Source organism: Mastigoproctus giganteus, chromosome 2, assembly GCF_048544385.1.
Source record: "Mastigoproctus giganteus isolate SK-2022 chromosome 2, ASM4854438v1, whole genome shotgun sequence".
Classification (NCBI taxonomy): Eukaryota; Metazoa; Arthropoda; class Arachnida; order Uropygi; family Thelyphonidae; genus Mastigoproctus; species Mastigoproctus giganteus.
This window is the reverse complement of record NC_143576.1, coordinates 142,530,003-142,550,926: the sequence shown is the minus strand read 5'-3', so window position 1 is coordinate 142,550,926 and position 20,924 is coordinate 142,530,003. Positions and strand designations below refer to the sequence as shown.

At 38.6% G+C, this 20,924-nt stretch overlaps 1 protein-coding gene across 1 annotated transcript in view; it reads left to right on the top strand.

Annotated features, from left to right (window-relative positions):
* LOC150089625 (cilia- and flagella-associated protein 43) overlaps nucleotides 1-20,924 on the top strand; it is a 302,046-nt gene that overhangs the window by 118,534 nt on the left and 162,588 nt on the right. The window contains exon 8 of the mRNA XM_090390054.1: nucleotides 11,063-11,170. Within this exon, the coding sequence (XP_090246180.1) occupies nucleotides 11,063-11,170 (108 nt within the window). The remainder of the gene's footprint in view (nucleotides 1-11,062; nucleotides 11,171-20,924) is intronic.

Sequence of the window (20,924 nt, the reverse complement as noted above, 5' to 3'; positions counted from 1 at the left end):
AGAGGGTTGTGATAAATGGCTATTCCTCAGATTGGGTTGATGTAAGAAGTGGGGTTCCCCAAAGATCAGTATTAGGACGACTGTTGTTTTTAATTTTCATAAATGACATTGATGAAGGGATAGAGGGCGTGATGTCTAAATTTGCAGATGATGTTAAAATTGGTAGAGTAGTTAATGATCACTGTCAAGCTGAGCTTCTTCAGAGAGACCTAGATAGACTTCAGGAATGGTCAGAAAAATGGCAGCTGTGCTTTAATCCAACAAAGTGTAAGGTATTACACCTGGGAAACAGTAATCCCAAAAAAACTTATTCACTTGGTGGAGTTCAACTAAACCCAGTACTGGAGGAAAGGGACTTGGGTGTTACGATACGGTCAGACATGAAATTCTCTGAGCATTGTAAACAGGTTGCAAGGAAGGCCCATGGTGTCCTATCGATGATCTATCGAACTTTTGCAAGTAGAGATAGGGACGTGATAATCCCATTATATAAGGCTTACGTTAGATCACACTTGGAATACTGTGTTGAGGTATGGAGACCGCACCTAAAGAAAGACATCGAGCTTCTTGAAAGGGTGCAAAGAAGGGTAACTCGTCTGGTGAGATCGGCAAAAGGGCGTCCTTATGAAGAAAGACTTCGAATATGTGGGTTGCAGAGTTTGGAAACTAGACACCTTAGAGGAGATTTGATTGAGGTGTTTAAGGCTCTGAGAGGCATCAGTAAAATGAATGAGGACAAAATTTTCAAGATTATAAATGATGCTAGAACTAGGGGACATAAATTCAAGTTGCGGAGGGAAATGTTTAGATTGGACTGCAGGAAGTTTTATTTTAGCCAGCGAGTTATAAATTACTGGAATAAGTTGCCTTCATGGGTGGTAGAGGCCAACAGTTTGGGGAAATTCAAAGGTCATCTGGATAGTACTTTCGGGTTAGGGAAGCGCATAGGATGATAGGTTTAATTTCCTTTTTATTTATTTTTTATTTTTTTTATTTATTAATTATTATTATTTATTTATTTATTTTATTTTATTTATTTTTTTTTTTTGTTTTTATTATTGTTTTGATCGGATTTTTTTTTTTTTTTTTTTTGCTGGTGCAGCATAAGCCATAGGCGTTCTTGCACCATGCGGCCGTTACTAATACTAATACTAATACTAATATTTACGTGGTTTAAGAGTGACTATTTAATTTAACTGTGGTTATTTAATTTTACTGTTTTTAGGTAAATTAACCATGTATGTTTTTTCTTTTTTTTTCTTTTCTTATTAGAAGATCTTATAAAAATTCTTATTTAATCTTGATGCTCAGAAAGCTCCAGGCACTGATCAAATTTTTCCACTTGAGAACAAGTAGAGAAATACCTGTATTGTGTAACCCTTTTACACTTTTATTTTTATTCCTTTGGTATTTTTACTTCTGCATGGAAATTTGCTCATATCCAGCCAGTTGCTAGAAAAGGTTGAAAGATCCCTTCCTTCCAGTTATTGGTTCCATTATAACTGCCAATTCTCTTTCCAAAATAAGGAAGAAATCCACCAATTGCTAACTGTTAAACTGTCTTAAAACCTTCCATCTGATAAATGATCTCCAATATGAATTCTTTTACAGCCAATCCACTGGTTACATTACTCATCTTTGGACAAATTAGTATGTATTAGTAGTGGCATATGATGCAAGAAAGCAAGCTTATAAAGCACGATGCAAGAAAGCAAGCTTATAAAGCACGATGCAAGAAAGCAAGTTTATAAAGCATGATTAACGAAAGCAAGCTTATAAAAAATGATACAGGAAAGTAAACTTATAAAGCATCAGACAAAAAAAAAAAAAAAAAACCCTCCTACATCACTTTTCATCCTCTCCAATTATTTTCCTAGTTCTTCCTTGAATTAAATTCACACTACCCTGTTCCACAACAACAACAAATGGAAGTTTGTTCCCACAATCAACCACCTGCTGGATGAAGAAAACCTCCACATATCTATCCTGCAACCCCATCCTTCCTCAATTTGAATTTATGCTCACTTGTGTGTAATGTAAGCAAGAAGAAGAATGCCATCAGTATTGAGCTTCCTCAATCCATTCAAAGCCTCAAACACCTCAATCGTATCATCTCACAGGTGCCTTGTCTCCAGATGCTGCAATTTGCATAACTGAAGCTTTTCTTTGTAAGGCCACCCTTTCGTTCCCTTCACCAAACTTATTGGCTTTTTCTGTACCCGCTCCAGCAGATCTACATCATTCCTAAAACAAGCCCTCTTGACCTGTGTGCTGTACTCAAGATGTGGCCTAACCGTTGACTTGTATAATGGCAAATTCACCTCCTTATCCCTGTTAGAAAAGTTCCTGTATATCAATGACAAAACCCCCATGAACTGTCCTGGCAGCCTGCCGACTTCATATCTGACTGCACAATTACCCCCAGGCCTTTTCATTTTTCACTATCATGAGTGTACCACACAGTTGTTACATCAGTCTTGGATTACTGCTACCCACATGTAGTACTTTGGATTTGCAAATATTGTCCTTAATGCCACAGTGCTCCAATTTATACAGCAGACTTTTATGTGCGACAGTATTATAAAAAGCTCCCCTGAAATCCAAGTATATGATATCAAAATTTGTTTTTGCATCCAGTTCCTTTTTTACCGTATTATATCCAATAAGATTGGTCAGATGGCATTGCCCCTTAACGGATTCATGCTGTGACTGTAATATAATTGCATTCCTCTCTAGATGGTTCTGTTACTTCTTTAACCAGTGACTCCATTATTTTCTGTGGAATAGAAGTTAAGCTAACTGGTCTGTAATTACTCATGTCACCTTAAATCCTCTTTTGTTAATTGGGGATACATTTGCACATCTCCAGTCCACAGGGATCTCATTTGAATCCAAAGATGCTGTCATAATTATAAGGGTTTGCTTACCTCCTTTGTTGCCTCCCTTAATATAATTGTATAGCTCCGTTGCACCCCAAGAGAATTCCTCCCTAAAGAGTTCCTCATGTGTGAAACTAGATGAAAAATACCTAATCAGTTTGTCAGCAATCTGAGTATGATCATTAACAGTTAGACCATGGATGTCAAGTTGCCTAATGTGATTCAACCTCTTCATAGTATTTGCATTCTTTACCTTATACAGGGTGTCTCAGATATATTGGTACAAACTTTTAGGGGAGGTAGGTAACATCTAAAGGAATGTGAATCGCATAGGAACCCATAAACGGAAACGTCACGGGAAAGTAGCAGCAGAGGCACAAGAAGCAGAAATGACACAAGACAGTAATTAGTGGCAAACATTTATTTGACATAATATTAACAATGGAGTACGAGATGGATGCATTTCATGATGTTACAACAGATGCTCGAAGGTTCCACCATGAGACACGATGCATGCATGACACCGACGCAGCATGGATTGGCGGACACGGTCAAACACACCTGGAGTTTCTTTGACAATAGCAGCAGCGCAGATGAGTCTCGCCACGAGATCCATTTCCATCTCCACAGGTGATTCATGCACAATAGATTTGAGGGCCCCCACAGAAAGAAATCAAGGCTTGATAAATCAGGTGAGCATGGGGGCCAGGCAACGGGTCCACCACGACCAATCCATCGACGCCCAAAACACCTGTTCAAATGGTCACGAACAAACCTCCATAATGGGCAGGTGCCCCGTCATGTTTAAACCAAATGTTGTGTCTCACATTTGCTGAAACATAGTCAAGTAACCTTGGTAGGACTTGTTCAAGAAAGATCCGATATTTAGCGGAGTTCATGCGAGATGGTAACAGGTATGGGCCGACTAAGCAGTCACCGACCATACCTGCCCACACATTTATTGCGAAGCGATGTTGTGCCGCATGGGGGCGCGCACCATATGGGTTGTCGTGAGCCCACACATGAGCATTGTGCTGATTGAATAAGCCTTCCCGAGTGAAATAAGCCTCATCCGTGAACAAAACATAGGCTGTAAAATTCAAGTCTTGAACACTTTCTTGGAGAAACCACTGCGCAAAAGCCACACATGCAGGATGATCTTGGGGGAGCAGTAACTGAACCCTTTGGAGATGAAAGGGGTGTAAGGAATCATCGTGTGCCAGACATGCTGTACACTGCAACGAGACACTCCTAAGGCAGAGGCAACGCCATGTGTGCTGGTAGTAGGATTATTCTGGACGGCATTCAACACACTTTCTTCTATGGCGGGAGTTTGCGTTGAACGTGGTCTACCCACACTACTCCTGTTACCTCTAAATGACCCATAATCGCACAGATTTTGATGCACACGTGCAAACAAATGGTGGTTTGGTACATATCTGTCTGGGAAGTGTTCTCCATAAATTCGTTGAGTGGCTCGTTCATTGCCCTCTGCTAATCCATACACTAGGTGCATGTCTGCCAGCTCTCAGTTTGTATATCAATGCATGCTCTTCGTGCGGCGACTACTGCTTGAATGAGTAAACCAGAAATTTTCTCTCGCGCGAACTGATGAACAGCGCCGTCTACCGACTTACGGTGATGTGTCCGGTTATGGTTTCCTATGCGATTCACATTCCTTTAGATGTTACCTACCTCCCCTAAAAGTTTGTACCAATATTTTTGAGACACCCTGTACTACTTGTATTCTTCCTCAACTTGCCTAACCTCCTCTCTGACTTAATTGCAAACTAGTTTATATCTACCATAGGCTTCTGTATCATCTGATACTTTATATTCTTCCCATACATTTTTCTTCAGTGCCACAAGTTGCATCAATTTATCTGACATCCCTTTACGTCTGAGCTTTGAATAGTATTTCTTAGTTGGTAGGAAAAGCCTAGTAGCTTTTATGATTATATCCCTGAATGCTTCCCATTTAGAATTTGCTGTTGGTAACATCATCATTGGTGCACTGCATAGAATTTAAAAACTGTATGAGACCATTCCAGTCACCCTTATGAAAGCAAAGATCCTTCCCTCTACCCTTTGTCTTGCTAGTATGAGTGACCATACCACAAGTTCTGGTCATTATCCGGGAAGGTTAAATCCCCCATTATAAGACATTGTGATTTGCTGGCCCACTCTGTTTCTCTGTATAGCTGTTCGTTATACTCATCACAGTCATTAGGCCTATAACATACTCCTACTCCCATTTTCATTTTTCCAGTGCTTATGTCAACCCCTAATTACCCCTTTCCACAATTTTCTTGACTATTCTTTCTGTAACATTGTACTCTCCCTGTTCAAACTCTACTTTCCTTATGTCTGAGTGACACTATGCCTTCACTCTCTCTATAATGTCTGCACTTGATGACTTGATCAGTACTTCAAATTCATCAAATTTATTTACAATGCTCCTACATTAGTATACATAACAATTTGAGAGATCTGGCCTGTGTAAAAACTTTCAACTTCCACAACCAATCCCTTAATGTCAATCTATCCCAGAGGCTCACATCTGATGAGTATGGGCTTGGCACACCCAGGGTCCTGAGCTGAATATCGTCATTCTTCTCTTTCTTGGTGATTCCCTTCTACTTTTCACTCTCTCTCACTCTCACACAGAGTAACTCAGGAATTTTTTTTTTTTTTTTTTTGTCTGGTGCAGCATAAGTCTAAGGCTTCCTTATACCACGTAGCTAATAATAATAATAATAATACAGCGAGGTGAAGAAAACTTAGTTAACTTTGATTCTTCTAAAACTCTGTCCTTTATTTCTCACAAAAAGACTGTTCTGTTCCTCTTTGATAATTCACAGATTTCTAGACATCACATATTTTTATCGCATATTACATATGATGCAAGAAAGTAAGCTTATACAGCATCAGCCAAAAAAAAAAAAAAAAACCTTCTAATTTCATCCATCCATTCACTCCAATGTTTGTCTAGTTCTACCTTGAATTTATTTCAGCTGTCAACTTTTTTAGCATTAGCATTAGTAGAGGCACACGATGCAAGAAAGCAAGCTTATGCAGCATCTGCCAAAAAAAAAAAAAAAAAGCTCCGATTTCACCCCTTCATTTGTTCCAAATACCTATCCAGCTCAGCCTTAAACTTATTTAGGCTATCAACTTCCACGACAAGGGATGGAAGTCTATTCCACCAACCAACCACCTGCTGGCTAAAGGCAAACTTCCGCACATCTATCCTACAACTGTCTTTCCTCAATTTGAATTTATGCCCTCTCAGGTGATTATTCTGAGCAAGAGAAAGAATCCCATCAGCATTGAGCATGCTCAAACCATTCAAGGCTTTATACACCTCAATCAGATCACCTTACAGGTGCCTAGTCTCCAAACACTGTAATCTGCAAAACTTAAGCCTTTCTTCGTAAGAGCAGCTTCTACAACGACAGATGGAAGTCTGTTCCAGCGATCAACTACTCGCTGGCTAAAGGCAAATTTCTGCATATCTATTTGACAACTGTCTTTCCTCAATTTGAATTTATGTACCCTCAGGTGATTAAACTGTTGGAAAAAAAAAAAAAAAAAACAGAAAAAATCCCATTAGCATTGAGCTTGCTCAAACCATTCAAAGCCTTATACACCTCAATCAGATCACCTCGCAGGCAGTCATGTATTCGGGCCGGAACGCCCCAGAACGACATTCCAGTACTTTTTTCTAAATTTCATAATAGAAAATCATTAAATTTATACACCCAATATTATGAAACAATGGCGCAATCAAAGGGGAGGGAGAAATATCTGTTTTACCCATTGCTACTAAAAATATATATTAATAGTAATCTTTAATATTAATAGATTTCTTGAAAAATTTATTCAAAAACAAAAACATAAATTTTGCAATGAAACTTGAACATTTCTTACTAAAGTACAATGTGTTAGATAAAGAGATCCAAAAAATGAGATATACAGTGATCTGTGCGAACACTGCATTTTGATTCACCATAAGCTGAACACTAGAACTGGTTGTTCTATAAACTGTGAGTCTGAAGTCTGATTCAGTTACTGTACAGTCAATGTGTCATTATCATATAGTCTTCTGGAGAACGAGCGTTACGGTACTATTTTTTTTAGAAATACACCTCTGCTCGCAGGTGCCTAATCACCAGATACTGTAATTTGCAAAACTTAAGCCTTTCTTCATAAGAGCAACCCTTTGTTCCATTCACTAATCTTGTTGCCCTTCTTTGTACTCATTCCAGCAGGCCCCCAGACCTGTATACAGTACCCAAGGTGTGGCCTGACCATTGCCGTATACAAGAGGATAATCACTTCCTTATCCCAGCTAGAAAAATTCCTGTACATCATTGACAAGACACCATGAGCTAATCTTGCATACTGTCTGCAGTGCTCAGAAAACTTCATATCTGACTGCACAAGTATCTCCCAGGTTCTTTTCATTCTCTACTACCCAGTGTAGTACCACACAGTTGATATGTTACTCTGGAGTTACTGCTACCCATATGCAGTACTTTACATTTTTCAATGTTAAAACTTCGGTTTCTACTTCTAAGCCCATCTGCTCAACGTTTCTAGATCCTGTTGCAGTAGCATACTGTCATTAGTGTCATTAACAACCCTGCCAACCTTTGTATCATCACCAAACTTAGACATTAAGCCTGATATACCTCATCAATAGCATTAATAAATACAGAAAACAATAATGGACCCAACACTAAACCCTGGGGGACTCCACTAATAACATTAGTCCACAAAGAGCAGTGTTCATTGATTACCATCTCTGTCTTCTCCCACTCAACCATTCCTTTATCCATAGCAGCATTTTGACCTTAATGCCATACTGCTCCAATTTGTACAGTAGTCTTTCATGTGCAACAGTATCAAAAGCTTTCCTAAGATCCAAGTATATGATATCAGAGTTATTTTTTGCATCCAGTTGTTTTGTGATCACATCATAGTATCCAATAAAATTGATCAGACAAGACTTCCCCTTAACAAACCCATGCTGTGTCTAAACTATAACTGAAGTGCTGTCTAGATGATCCATTAATTTCCCTGGAACAGAAGTTAAGTAAACAGGTCTGTAAATACTTGTGTCACCCTTTGATCCTCCTTTGTGAATAGGGGTCACATTTTCACATCTCCAGTCCATGGGTACCTCCCCTGAGTTCATGGAAGCTCTCATAATTATGGCTAAGTGTTTGCTTTCTTACTTTACTGCCTCCTTTAATTTAACTGGATAGGTCTCATCCATCCCATGTGCCCTTTTTATGTTTACCTTAAACAATTTCTCCTCCACTTTTCTCTCAGTTATTAAGAAATCATTTAACTCACTACCATAGTTTAATACACCTCTGGTATTTCCCTCCCTGAATAAATCTTTATGTCTAAATGTAGATGCAAAATACTCATTCAGTTTGTTAGCTACCTGAGCAGGATCATCAACAGTTGAACTATCGACATCAAGTGGACCAATCTGATTCATCCTCTTCCTTCTAGACAGGGGTTCTCAACGGGGCAATATCAATCCCCAAGGGGGAAAAATTGATTGTTGGGGTAAAAAAACATGGGAATTACAATGGTTTGTGGCCTTCCAAAGTTCAAGCCTACCCGAAAACATCTTATTCATTAATATTTAATTTCTCTCATTTGGTTTTTCTCTCCCATGAGACAACTGATTTTTAACATATAAGTACTGTTGTTGTTGTTGTCATTTGTTTTTTAGGAGCATTAGCAACTAAGGCCATAATACTCCGATGATATGCAGTAGTCATTCCCTGACCTTTCCGCATCCTCCATATTTGGTGGTCATGGGCTTCAACCCCGGTCTGATCAAGAAGCGTGTGCTACGCACTGCTGCTCCTGCCCACCTGGCTACAGAGATGGCATATAGGTACTGTATATTATATTAGGAGTGAATGAGAAATTTTGAAAAAAGGAAGATAGCGGGCATGATTTAATTCAACCACCTTTGCTTTTCATGGACATTTGTCATTTGTTTTTTAGGAGCATTAGCAACTAAGGCCATAATACTCCGATGATATGCAGTAGTCATTCCCTGACCTTTCCGCATCCTCCATATTTGGTGGTCATGGGCTTCAACCCCGGTCTGATCAAGAAGCGTGTGCTACGCACTGCTGCTCCTGCCCACCTGGCTACAGAGATGGCATATAGGTACTGTATATTATATTAGGAGTGAATGAGAAATTTTGAAAAAAGGAAGATAGCGGGCATGATTTAATTCAACCACCTTTGCTTTTCATGGACATTAAATGCCTAATTGCTTTCAGAGGTAATGTCTCAGCAATCCTTGGTGTTTGTGCCTTTCCAATAGCTGTGTCATTGGTGGTGCCGTGGTGAGCATGGTTTACTTATTTATTCTTTTGTTTCTGTGGTATGAGGCATGGATGAGATGAGGAAGTGTTTCAGTCTATTGTTTCTACTTTCTAAGCGACAATTAATATTGATTTATTGTTTCCTTGTGGAAGTTGTACACTTGATACTGTTGCACTCAGAATACTACCGTACAAATTGGAACAGTATGGCATTAAGGGCAAGTTGCTACCATGGCTAAAAGGATGGTTAAGTGGGAGAAGACAGAGAATGATAATCAATGGATACTGCTCTTCGTGGACTAATGTTATTAGTGGAGTCCTCCAGGGTTCTTAGTCTAAAAAAGTTGAGCAGATGGGCTGAGAGATGGCAACTGAAATTTAACATTGACAAATGTAAAATACTGCATATGGGTAGCAGTAACCCCCAAGTAATGTACCAACTGGGTGGATCTACACTCAGGGTATTCGTGAATGAAAAGGCCCCGGGGGTAATTGTGCAGCCAGATATTAAGTTTTCTGAGCAGTCCAGATGAGCTGCAAGAGTCTGCAAAGATTTCTCATAATATGCCTTTGCTTGCCTAACGTCCTTTGCGACTTGATTACTGACTAACTTATATCTACCATAGTCTTCTATGCCTAATAATTTATATACATCCCATGCATTTTTCTTCTCTGCTATGAGTGGGATTAGTTCATCTGACATCTATTTAAACCTAAACCTTAACCTTGAACAGTATTTCATAGTTGGTATAAAAAGTCTAGTAGCTTCCATGCTTAATTCATTGAATACTTCCCATTTAGAACTGGCTGATTGTAACATCATTAGTTGGTCCCACTGTATAGAATTTAAAAACTGTCTGAGACCATTGTAGTCAGACTGTAGACCTTTACAAAAGCAAAAACCCGTTTTTTACCCTTGATGATAGTTACATCTTTGACTAAATCCCACATCGGTACACTGTGATCACTGCCACCCAGTGGTTTCTTCACCTGCAGATTCTTAATGCATGAATAATCACTGCTGATAATCACATCAAGAGTATTACTCCTAGTTGCCTTTCTAACATACTGCTGTAAGAAACAGTCAACCATTAAATCCACAAAAGACTTGCTAATGTGCAAGTGACCAACCCACATGTTCCAATTGATATCTGGAAAGTTAAAATCTCCCATAGTAAGAGATTCTGGTTTACTACCCATGCTGTTTCTCTGTACAGTCATTTGTTGCACTCATCAGAGTCATTAGGCCTATAACACACTCCTACTCTAATTTTTTTTTTACCAGTGTTTATGTCACATCAACAGACTCAACATTGCACTTGCTTCCCATGTTGACTGGATGCATTGCTTTAGATCTTTAGTGTTTCTTAATTAAGATCATAACCACCACCCCTCCTATTCTGTCTGCCCTTGTGTACACATTGTACTCCCTGTATTCAAATTCTGCATGCCTTATATATTCATTTGACACCATGTCTCTGATATCCCGACAATGTCTGCATTTGATGTAATTAAAGTATGTTGAAATAAAATTTTCTGTTGCACATTCCCACTGCACAACTTTTATGTGTTCATCTTTTATTTGCATACAACTGTATATTTATATCCTTTTCTAAGTAGCTCTTTTTTTTATTTTTTTCATTATTCCATAAAAATAGACATTAATTTATTAGTATGCAGAGAAAAAAATGATTGTAAATGTTAAAGTGTGTCATGGCTTCTGGTGCATCCAGAAATGGAACAATTTTTTTATTATTTTCTGGACCTGCTCACACTCTCTTTTTTTAATTACATATATTATATTATTGATTAAACCTTTAGGAAGAGCTGAAGATATTCATTTTAACATTATCTATGGTTGTTGAAGAGGAACTTAAAAAGTGGGAAATTTATATCCAACAGAATATCAAAGCTGTTGAAGAACAAAAGGTATGTTATAATTACTTTATATTTCTCTGGTACGTAAGTTTTCTGAAATTTTGAATAAAGATATCCTTTCATTTTTTATTTTATTATTATTTTTTTTTGAGATAGAAATATTTTCTACAGGCTGCGATTCCATTTAATACTGTTATGCAGATTCTTAAACTGCACAGCTCTATGTGAACTCTGCATATGAATAAAATTTCATTTATTTATGTGACTAATATATGCATTAATGTAAATTACCTGCCAGCCTGTTACAGGCTGCGATTCCATTTAATACTGTTATGCAGATTCTTAAACTGCACAGCTCTATGTGAACTTTGCATATGAATAAAATTTCATTTATTTATGTGACTAATATATGCATTAATGTAAAATACCTGCCAGCCTGTTATGTTTTACCCATAAACACTGACAGATACATATTGGCATTAATTGTAGATATGTGGTTTACTGTTTTATGGAAAGCATACCTTTTTTTACATATTTAAGTCACATTTGAAACATATTTTTTTACTACATACAGATTTATAGAACAGTGAACCCATGATAAACATAAATAACCCCAGGGACTCATATCTGGTGAGTATGGGCTTGGCACACCCAGGGTCCTGAACTGGATATCATTATATTCTTCTCTTTCTTGGCGATTAACTACTACTTCTGACTCTTGTTTTTTCTCTCTCTCTCAGAATAATTCAGAAAATTTTTTTTTTTTTTTTTTTTTTTTTTTTTTGCTGGTGCAGCATAAGCATCAGGCTTTCTTGCACCATGTAGCAAATAATAATAATAATAATAATATACAGGCACTCCCCAGCTTACATAATACTCGACTTGACATAAGTTTTTGCCGGCCGGTGCAAACTTAAAAAATCGTGGAAACATGTTTTGCATCCCATAGGAATAAATGGAGGTATCATGCAAATATTGTAATGTGAACCCAACAACACATTGTTTTTTTTTTGTTTTTTTTTGGTAATTTGTTCCAAGACCTGAGAAGTTGAAATTTTCGCTATATAACTAAGCTATTTATCTCTCTAAAAGGTCATTTTTATGATGGGAATTGCATTACACTTTCATCGTTATCATATGTTCTGTTATAAGAATCAATTTTGAATGCTTTTGTGATATTTTTCTAAAACACATTTCTGGAGGTCACTACCATAAAACAATAAAAACAATTTGCACTTTCCAATTTATTGGACTTTTCTGTTAGCGCAATCTATTACAAATGGGTAGTAAACTCGATCTTATTGCATTTATGATAATACCGATAACTGGAATTCTGTGTATTATGTTATGATATTATGGTGAAATGAGTTCCCTTCACTGAAATCTTCAATCATATAAAAAATATAAATACATTTTCAGAATCTTCTCTTCATTCCTATTTACTTATTATAATGGTGAAGGGAAAGGGACCAATGGAAACTCCAATGCTGGCAGTGCTCAGAAACAAAACAAAATTGATTTAGAAATGAAGATGATTAATTAAGAAGTATGAAGCAGGACAAAGTTTGTTATCTATTGCACAGAATTAGGTCTCGCTGCTGCAATAGTGAATACAATTTTAAGGGACAGTGCACATATAAAAGAACATGTTAAAGGATCAATGCAATTTAGATCAATGGAGATAACAAAATATCATTCAGGTGCTATATTAGCATTAGTAGAGGCATTTGATGCAAGAAAGCAAGCTTATGCAGCATCAGCCAAAAATAAAAAATAAAAAAAATAAATAAATAATAAATAAATAGATAAAAAATAACCACTTCCACTTCACCCCTCTGTTCGTTCGAAATACCTGTCCAGCTGAGCCTTAAACTTATTTAGGCTATCAACTTCCACGACAGGGGATGGAAGTCTATTCCACTAACCAACCACCTGCTGGCTAAAGGCAAATTTCCTCACGTCTATCCTACATCTGTCTTTTCTCAATTTGAATTTATGCCCTCTCAGGTGATTATTCTGAGCAAGAGGAAGAATCCCATCAGCATTGAGCATGCTCAAACCATTCAAGGCTTTATACACCTCTAACAGATCACCTCGCCAGTGCCTAGTCTCCAGACACTGTAATTTTCAAAACTTAAGCCTTTCTTCGTAAGAGCACCCCTTTGTTCCATTCACTAATCTTGTTGCCCTTCTCTGTACTCGTTCCAGAATCTCTACATCCTTCTTGAAATGAGGCCTCCAGACCTGTATACAGTACTCTAGGTGTGGTCTGACCATTGCCTTATACAAGGGAATAATCACCTCCTTATCCCTGCTAGAAAAATTCCTATATATCATCGACAATACACCATGAGCTACTCTTGCAGCCCGTCTGCACTGCTCAGAAAACTTCATATCTGCCTGCACAACCACCCCCAGGTCCCTTTCATTCTCTACCACTGTCAGTGTAGTACCACAGAGTTGATACATTGCTCTGGGGTTGCTGTTTCCCAAATGTAGTACTTTACATTTGTCAATGTTAAACTTCATTTGCCACCTCTCAGCCCATCTGCTCAACCTTTCCAGATCCTGTTGCAGTAGCATAGTGTCAGTAGTGTCCTTGACAACCCTGCCAACCTTCGTATCGTCTGCAAACTTGGACATTAAGCTTGATATACCATCATCAATATCATTTATAAATACAGAAAACAATAATGGACCCAATACTGAACCCTGAGGGACACCACTAATAACATTAGTCCACGATGAGCAGTGTCCATTGATTACCACTCTCTGTCTTCTCCCCCTCAACCACCCCCTTTATCCATAGTAGCAATTTGCCTCCAATGCCACACTTCTCTAATTTGTGCAGCAGTCTTCCATGTGCAACAGTATCAAAAGCCTTTCTAGGATCCAAGTATATAATATCAAAGTTATTCCCTGCATCCAGTTCTTTGGTGACTGCATCATAGTATCCAATCAAATTGGTCAGGCAAGACTTCCCCTTAACAAAACCATGCTGTGTCTGAGCTGTAACTGAAGTCTTGTCTAGATGATCCTGCAGTGCTTCTTTAACCAGTGCCTCCATTAATTTTCCAGGAACAGAAGTTAAACTAACAGATCTATAATTACTTGTGTCGCCCTTTGATCTTCCTTTGTGAATTGGGGTCACATTTGCACATCTCCAGTCCATGGTTACTTCCCCTGAGTCCAAGGAAGCTCCCATAATTATGGCTAAGGGTTTGCTTACTTCCTTTGTTGCCTCCTTTAATATAACTGGATAGATCCCATCCACCCCAGGTGCCTTTCTTGTATTTACCTTCAACAATTTCTCCTCCACTTTACTCTCAGTTATTACAAGATTCTCTAGCTTACTACCAGAGTTGAATACACCTCTGGCATTCCCCTCGCTGAATAACTCTTGTGTGAATGTTGATGCAAAATATTCATTCAGTTTGTTAGCTACCTGAGCAGGATCATCAACAATTGACCCATCGATATCAAGTGGACCAATCTGATTCATCCCCTTCCTTCTAGAGTTTACATAAGTAAACTCTTTGCTGTTTTTCTTTGCGTCCCTTGCCAAAGATTTCTCGTAATCTGCCTTCGCCTGCCTAACCTCCTTTGTAACTTGGTTACAGATCAACTTGTATCTATCATAGGCTACTGTGTCACGTGTTAATTTGTATGTATCCCATGCATTTTTCTTCTCTGCCATATGTCTCATTAGTTCATCTGACATCCACTTAGGCCTAAACCTTGAACAATATTTTTTAGTTGGTATGTAAAGCTTAGTAGCTTCCAAGATAAGTTCTTTGAATGCTTCCCATTTTGAATTTGCTGTTGGTAACATCATCAGTTAGTCCCACTGTATAGAATTTAAATACTGTCTCAGTCCATCGTAGTCGCCTTTACGAAAGCAATAACCCTTCCCTTTACCCCTAATGGTAGTTACCTCTTTGAGTAAATTCCACTTCAGCACACTGTGATCACTGCCACCTAGTGGTCCATTTACCTGCAGATTCTTAATGCATGAAGAATCACTACTGATAATCAAACCAAGAGTATTACTCCCTCTAGTTGTCTCCCGAACATGCTGATGTAGAAAACAATCATCCAATAAATCCACAAAAGCCTTGTTAGTGTGTGAGTGACCAGCCCCCAAATTCCAGTCAATATTTGGGAAATTAAAATCCCCCATTATAAGACTCTCTGATTTACTGGCCCACTCTATTTCCCCATACAGTTCCTTATTATATATATATCGAAGATGGAAAAGCTATTAATAATATGGATGGAAAATCAGATTCAGAAGCAAGTGCCCACGAGTCCAATGGCCATTCAAGCAAAAGCAAAAAGCATTTATGAAGATATTAAGGATAAGTAAGGTGAACCCCAAACCAAGTTCATGGCAAGCAACAGGTGGTTTACTAGGTTCAAGCATCACACTGGTTTCCAAAGCATTAAAGTATGTGGTGAAGTTGCCAGTGCCAATTCTGCAGCTGCAGAGAAACTTTGTAATGTGTTGGGAAAAAAACCTTCTAAATCTCCACAGTCCTCAACTTCCACAGCGGCGTGCTTATCAGTTGGAGAGTTAATTCTGGCATCGATGCTCGAAAGGTAAAACTTGCTGATGTTATGCCTGTCTCTTCTCTCTTTTTGTAATTTTATAATTTTGAAGTTTTTATAATTTTTTTATACTTTTGTAACTTTTCCTGCGCATGAGATAAAAAAAATTAATAAATAATTCTATTTATATGTTTGTCGAACATTTCTTTTTTGCTTCAATCAAATTGCAACCCCAGGGGCTCACATCTGGTGAGTATGGACTTGGCACACCCAGGATCCTGAGCTGGATATCATTATTCTCTTTCTTGGTGATTCCTTTCTCTTTCTCTCTCTCTCAGGGTAACTCAGGAATTTTTTTTTGGCTGGTGCAGCATAAGCCTCAGGCTTCCTTGCACCACGTGGCTAATAATAATAATAATAATAAATAATTCAGCATGCATAGTTGCAAGTGCTGCATAAGCATTTAGGGAAATTCCGACTTACGTAGAGTTCTGCAGAACGTGACCCTTATGTAAGTCACAGAGTGGCTATATAGTGAACTCCCATTATAACCCTCCTGCTTGTAATGCTCTTCCCTTTCTTCTGGCATCTATTATTAATCCTATGAACTGTCATGCAAACATCTATAGTACATCTGTTTAAAATACTTTGCTTTTTAATTTTGGGAAAGTGATGATAAAGTCAAAAGTCTAGGAATTTTTTATAGTGCAATTTTGTTTTTTATTTCATAGAAATTGTTTCCAGTGCAAGTGACATTTGTTTAATATTAGTAGTGGCAATTGATGCAAGAAAGCAAGCCCTTACAGTATCAGTCAAAAACAAAAATAAAAAATAATAAAAAAATAAAAAACGTCATCTATGTTCCCTTAAATTCTAACCTTCCTTAGATGTAGGGATTCAAATTACCCACTTCTACAACACCAGATGGAAGTTCTGACAATCGGCTACTCTCTGGTCGAAACCAAATTTTAGACCTCTATCCTGCAACCATCCCTTTTTCAATTTAAATTCATGTCTTCTTTATTTGTGTTATCTGCATTTGGATTAACTAATGCCCATAAATGGCCACTGCTCATTATGGACAAATGTAATGATTGGAGCTCCACAGTGGCCAATTGGGCCCCATTACTGTTTTTAATTTTTATTAATAACATTGATGTAAATAGTTCAAGTATTATGTCTAAGTTTGCTGATTATACAAAGCTAGGCAGTGGTTAACAATAGTTATTAGAGTATGCTGCTTTGATAGGCTCCAGATAAATTAAGTAGATAGGCTGTAAAATGGCAATTGAGATTTAACAATGATAAATGCAAGGTACTGCATTTATCATTGTTTAACCTCACTATGCTATGAGGAGGAGGAATAGGAGCATTTGTCACCAGATGCCAATATTTGGGGTCACCATAGGGTACTATTTATTTATTTAGGTATGCAAATATATAGCATTGCCTCTTGGACATTATTAGCATTAGCATTAGTAGAGGCATTTGATGCAAGCAAGCAAGCTTAGGCAGCATCAGCCAAAAAAAATAAAATAAAATAAATAAATAAAAAATAACCACTTCCACTTCACCCCTCTGTTCGTTCGAAATACCTGTCCAGCTGAGCCTTAAACTTATTTAGGCTATCAACTTCCACGACAAGGGATGGAAGTCTGTTCCACCAACCAACCACCCGCTGGCTAAAGGCAAATTTCCTCACATCTATCCTACATCTGTCTTTCCTCAATTTGAATTTATGTCCTCTCAGGTGATTATTCTGAGCAAGAGGAAGAATCCCATCAGCATTGAGCATGCCCAAACCATTCAAGGCTTTATACACCTCTATCAGATCACCTCGCTGGTGCCTAGTCTCCAGACACTGTAATTTGCAAAACTTAAGCCTTTCTTCGTAAGAGCAACCCTTTGTTCCATTCACCAATCTTGTTGCCCTTCTCTGTACTCATTCCAGCATCTCTACATCCTTCTTGAAATGAGGCCTCCAGACCTGTATACAGTACTCTAGATGTGGCCTGACCATTGCCTTATACAAGGGAATAATCACCTCCTTATCCCTGCAAAAAAAATTCCTATATATCATTGACAATACACCATGAGCTACTCTTGCAGCCCGTCTGCACTGCTCAGAAAACTTCATATCTGCCTGCACAACCACCCCCAGGTCCCTTTCATTCTCTACCACTGTCAGTGTAGTACCACAGAGTTGATACGTTGCTCTGGGGTTGCTGTTTCCCATATGTAGTACTTTACATTTGTCAATGTTAAACTTCATTTGCCACCTCTCAGCCCATCTGCTCAACCTTTCCAGATCCTGTTGCAGTAGCATAGTGTCAGTAGTGTCCTTGACAACCCTGCCAACCGTCGTATCGTCTGCAAACTTGGACATTAAGCTTGATATACCATCATCAATATCATTTATAAATACAGAAAACAATAATGGACCCAATACTGAACCCTGAGAAACTCCACTAATAACATTAGTCCACGATGAGCAGTGTCCATTGATTACCACTCTCTGTCTTCTTCCCCTCAACCACCCCTTTATCCATAGCAGCAATTTGCCTCCAATGCCACACTGCTCCAATTTGTGCAGCAGTCTTCCATGTGCAACAGTATCAAAAGCCTTTCTAAGATCCAAGTATATAATATCAAAGTTATTCCCTGCATCCAGTTCTTTTGTGACTGCATCATAGTATCCAATCAAATTGGTCAGGCAAGACTTCCCCTTAACAAAACCATGCTGTGTCCGAGCTATAACTGAAGTCTTGTCTAGATGATCCTGCAGTGCTTCTTTAACCAGTGCCTCCATTAATTTTCCGGGAACAGAAGTTAAACTAACAGGTCTATAATTATTTGTGTCGCTCTTTGATTCTCCTTTGTGAAATGGGGTCACATTTGCACATCTCTAGTTCATGGGTACTTCCCCTGAGTCCAAGGAAGCTCCCATAATTATGGCTAAGGGTTTGCTTACTTCCTTTGCTGCCTCCTTTAATATAACTGGATAGATTCCATCCACCCCAGGTGCCTTTCTTGTATTTATCTTCAACAATTTCTCCTCCACTTTACTCTCAGTTATTACAAGATTCTCTAGCTTACTGCCAGAGTTGAATACACCTCTGGCATTCCCCTCACTGAATAACTCCTCATATGTGAATGTCGATGCAAAATATTCATTCAGTTTTTTAGCTACCTGAGCAGGATCATCAACAGTTGACCCATCGATATCAAGTGGACCAATCTGATTCATCCCCTTCCTTCTAGAGTTTACATAAGAAAATAACTCTTTGCTGTTTTTCTTTGCATCCCTTGAAAAAGATTTCTCGTAATCTGCCTTCGCCTGCCTCACCTCCTTTGTAACTTGGTTACAGATCAACTTGTATCTATCATAGGCTTCTGTGTCATGGGTTAATTTGTATGTATCCCATGCATTTTTCTTCTTGGCAATATGTCTCATTAGTTCATCTGACATCCACTTAGGCCTAAACCTTGAACAATATTTCTTAGTTGGTATGTAAAGCCTAGTAGCTTCCAAGATAAGTTCTTTGAATGCTTCCCATTTTGAATTTGCTGTTGGTAATATCATCAGTTGGTCACACTGTATAGAATTTAAATACTGTCTCAGTCCATCGTAGTCGCCTTTACGAAAGCAATAACCCTTCCCTTTACCCCTAATGGTAGTTACCTCTTTGAGTAAATCCCACTTCAGCACACTGTGATCACTGCCACCTAGTGGTTCATTTACCTGCAGATTCTTAGTGCATGAAGAATCACTACTGATAATCAAATAAAGAGTATTACTACCTCTAGTTGCCTTCCGAACATGCTGATGAAGAAAACAATCATCCAATAAATCCACAAAAGCCTTCCTAGTGTGTGGGTGACCAGCCCCCAAATTCCAGTCAATATTTGGGAAATTAAAATCCCCCATTATAAGACTCTCTGATTTACTGGCCCACTCTATTTCCCTGTACAATTTCTTATTATACTCATCAGAGTCATTAGGCCTATAGCACACTCCTACTCTCAATTTTGATCTCCCAATGCTTATGTCACACCAAACTGACTCGACACTGCACTGTCCAGCAATGTCGACTGGCTTCACTTCCTTGGATTTTATGTATTTCTTAACTAATAGCATAACCCCTCCTCCCTTCCTATCCTGTCTATCCCTTCTCTAGACATTGTACTCCCCAAATTCCAGTTCTGCATTCCTTATATCTGTGTGACACCACGTCTCTGAAATCCCCACAATATCTGCCTTTGATGTTTTGAGCAATACCTCAAATTCATCAAATTTATTTACTAAACTCCTAGCATTGGTGTACACGCAAGTATACATGCACCTGTTCTTTTTCTTAGCTACCCTAACACAACCCATGTGTTTACTTGTACCCCAATGATTCCCAACAGTGTCTGAAATATCCTGCATCTTATTTTTCAGGCTGCGGCTCATTCCAATAGAAGCAGTGCAAGAATCACTTTCACCTCTGCCAGTGGCTACTGTTAATCTATTAGTCCTTGTATTCCCCCAATCTAGTAGTTTTCCGACCCACCTAACACTGCCTCAATAGCATCAGCAAACATTCTTGCACCCTTTCTATTTAAGTGTATCCCATCCCTGTAGAAGCAGTCTCTCCTGTTAACAAGTACAGACCAGGCTGAAAAAAATTCTACCCCGTGAGCCTTGCACAATCTTTCCAGGGCCGAATTGAATGATAGGGCTCTCATCATATACTCACTCCTATCGTGTCTGGGCAGAATTGCAGACACTTTCAAATTCAACCCTAATTCATGGCTTTTTTTCAACAGTGACCTGTACTTGTTAAGTAATTCCGCTGGTCTCCTACTCTTAATATCATTAGTGCCAACGTGTACAACTATATCACCTATTGTGCCCTTAAAAAATGATATCTGCTCTACAACGTCATCAACCTTTGCTCCTGGCAGACATACCCTGGTCCTGTTCCACCTATCCTTTTTACAAAGCATGTTTCCCGTTTCCCTGACGATAGAGTCACCAACAACTACTAGTTCCTTTGGGACCAGTGCTTTCTGCCTTGGGGGCTGTTGCTGTGTTGCGTGATGACCAAGTGGCATTGGTGTCGGCAGCTGAGAGCTTGATGGGCCTTCACTTTTAATCCTTCGAGGGCATCCACCCTGTCCTTCAAGCTCTCATATAGGCCCATAACAACGCTGAGTTGTCGCCTGATTTCCTTACACTCCTTGCATCGCGCACACACAAAGATATCCCCATGGC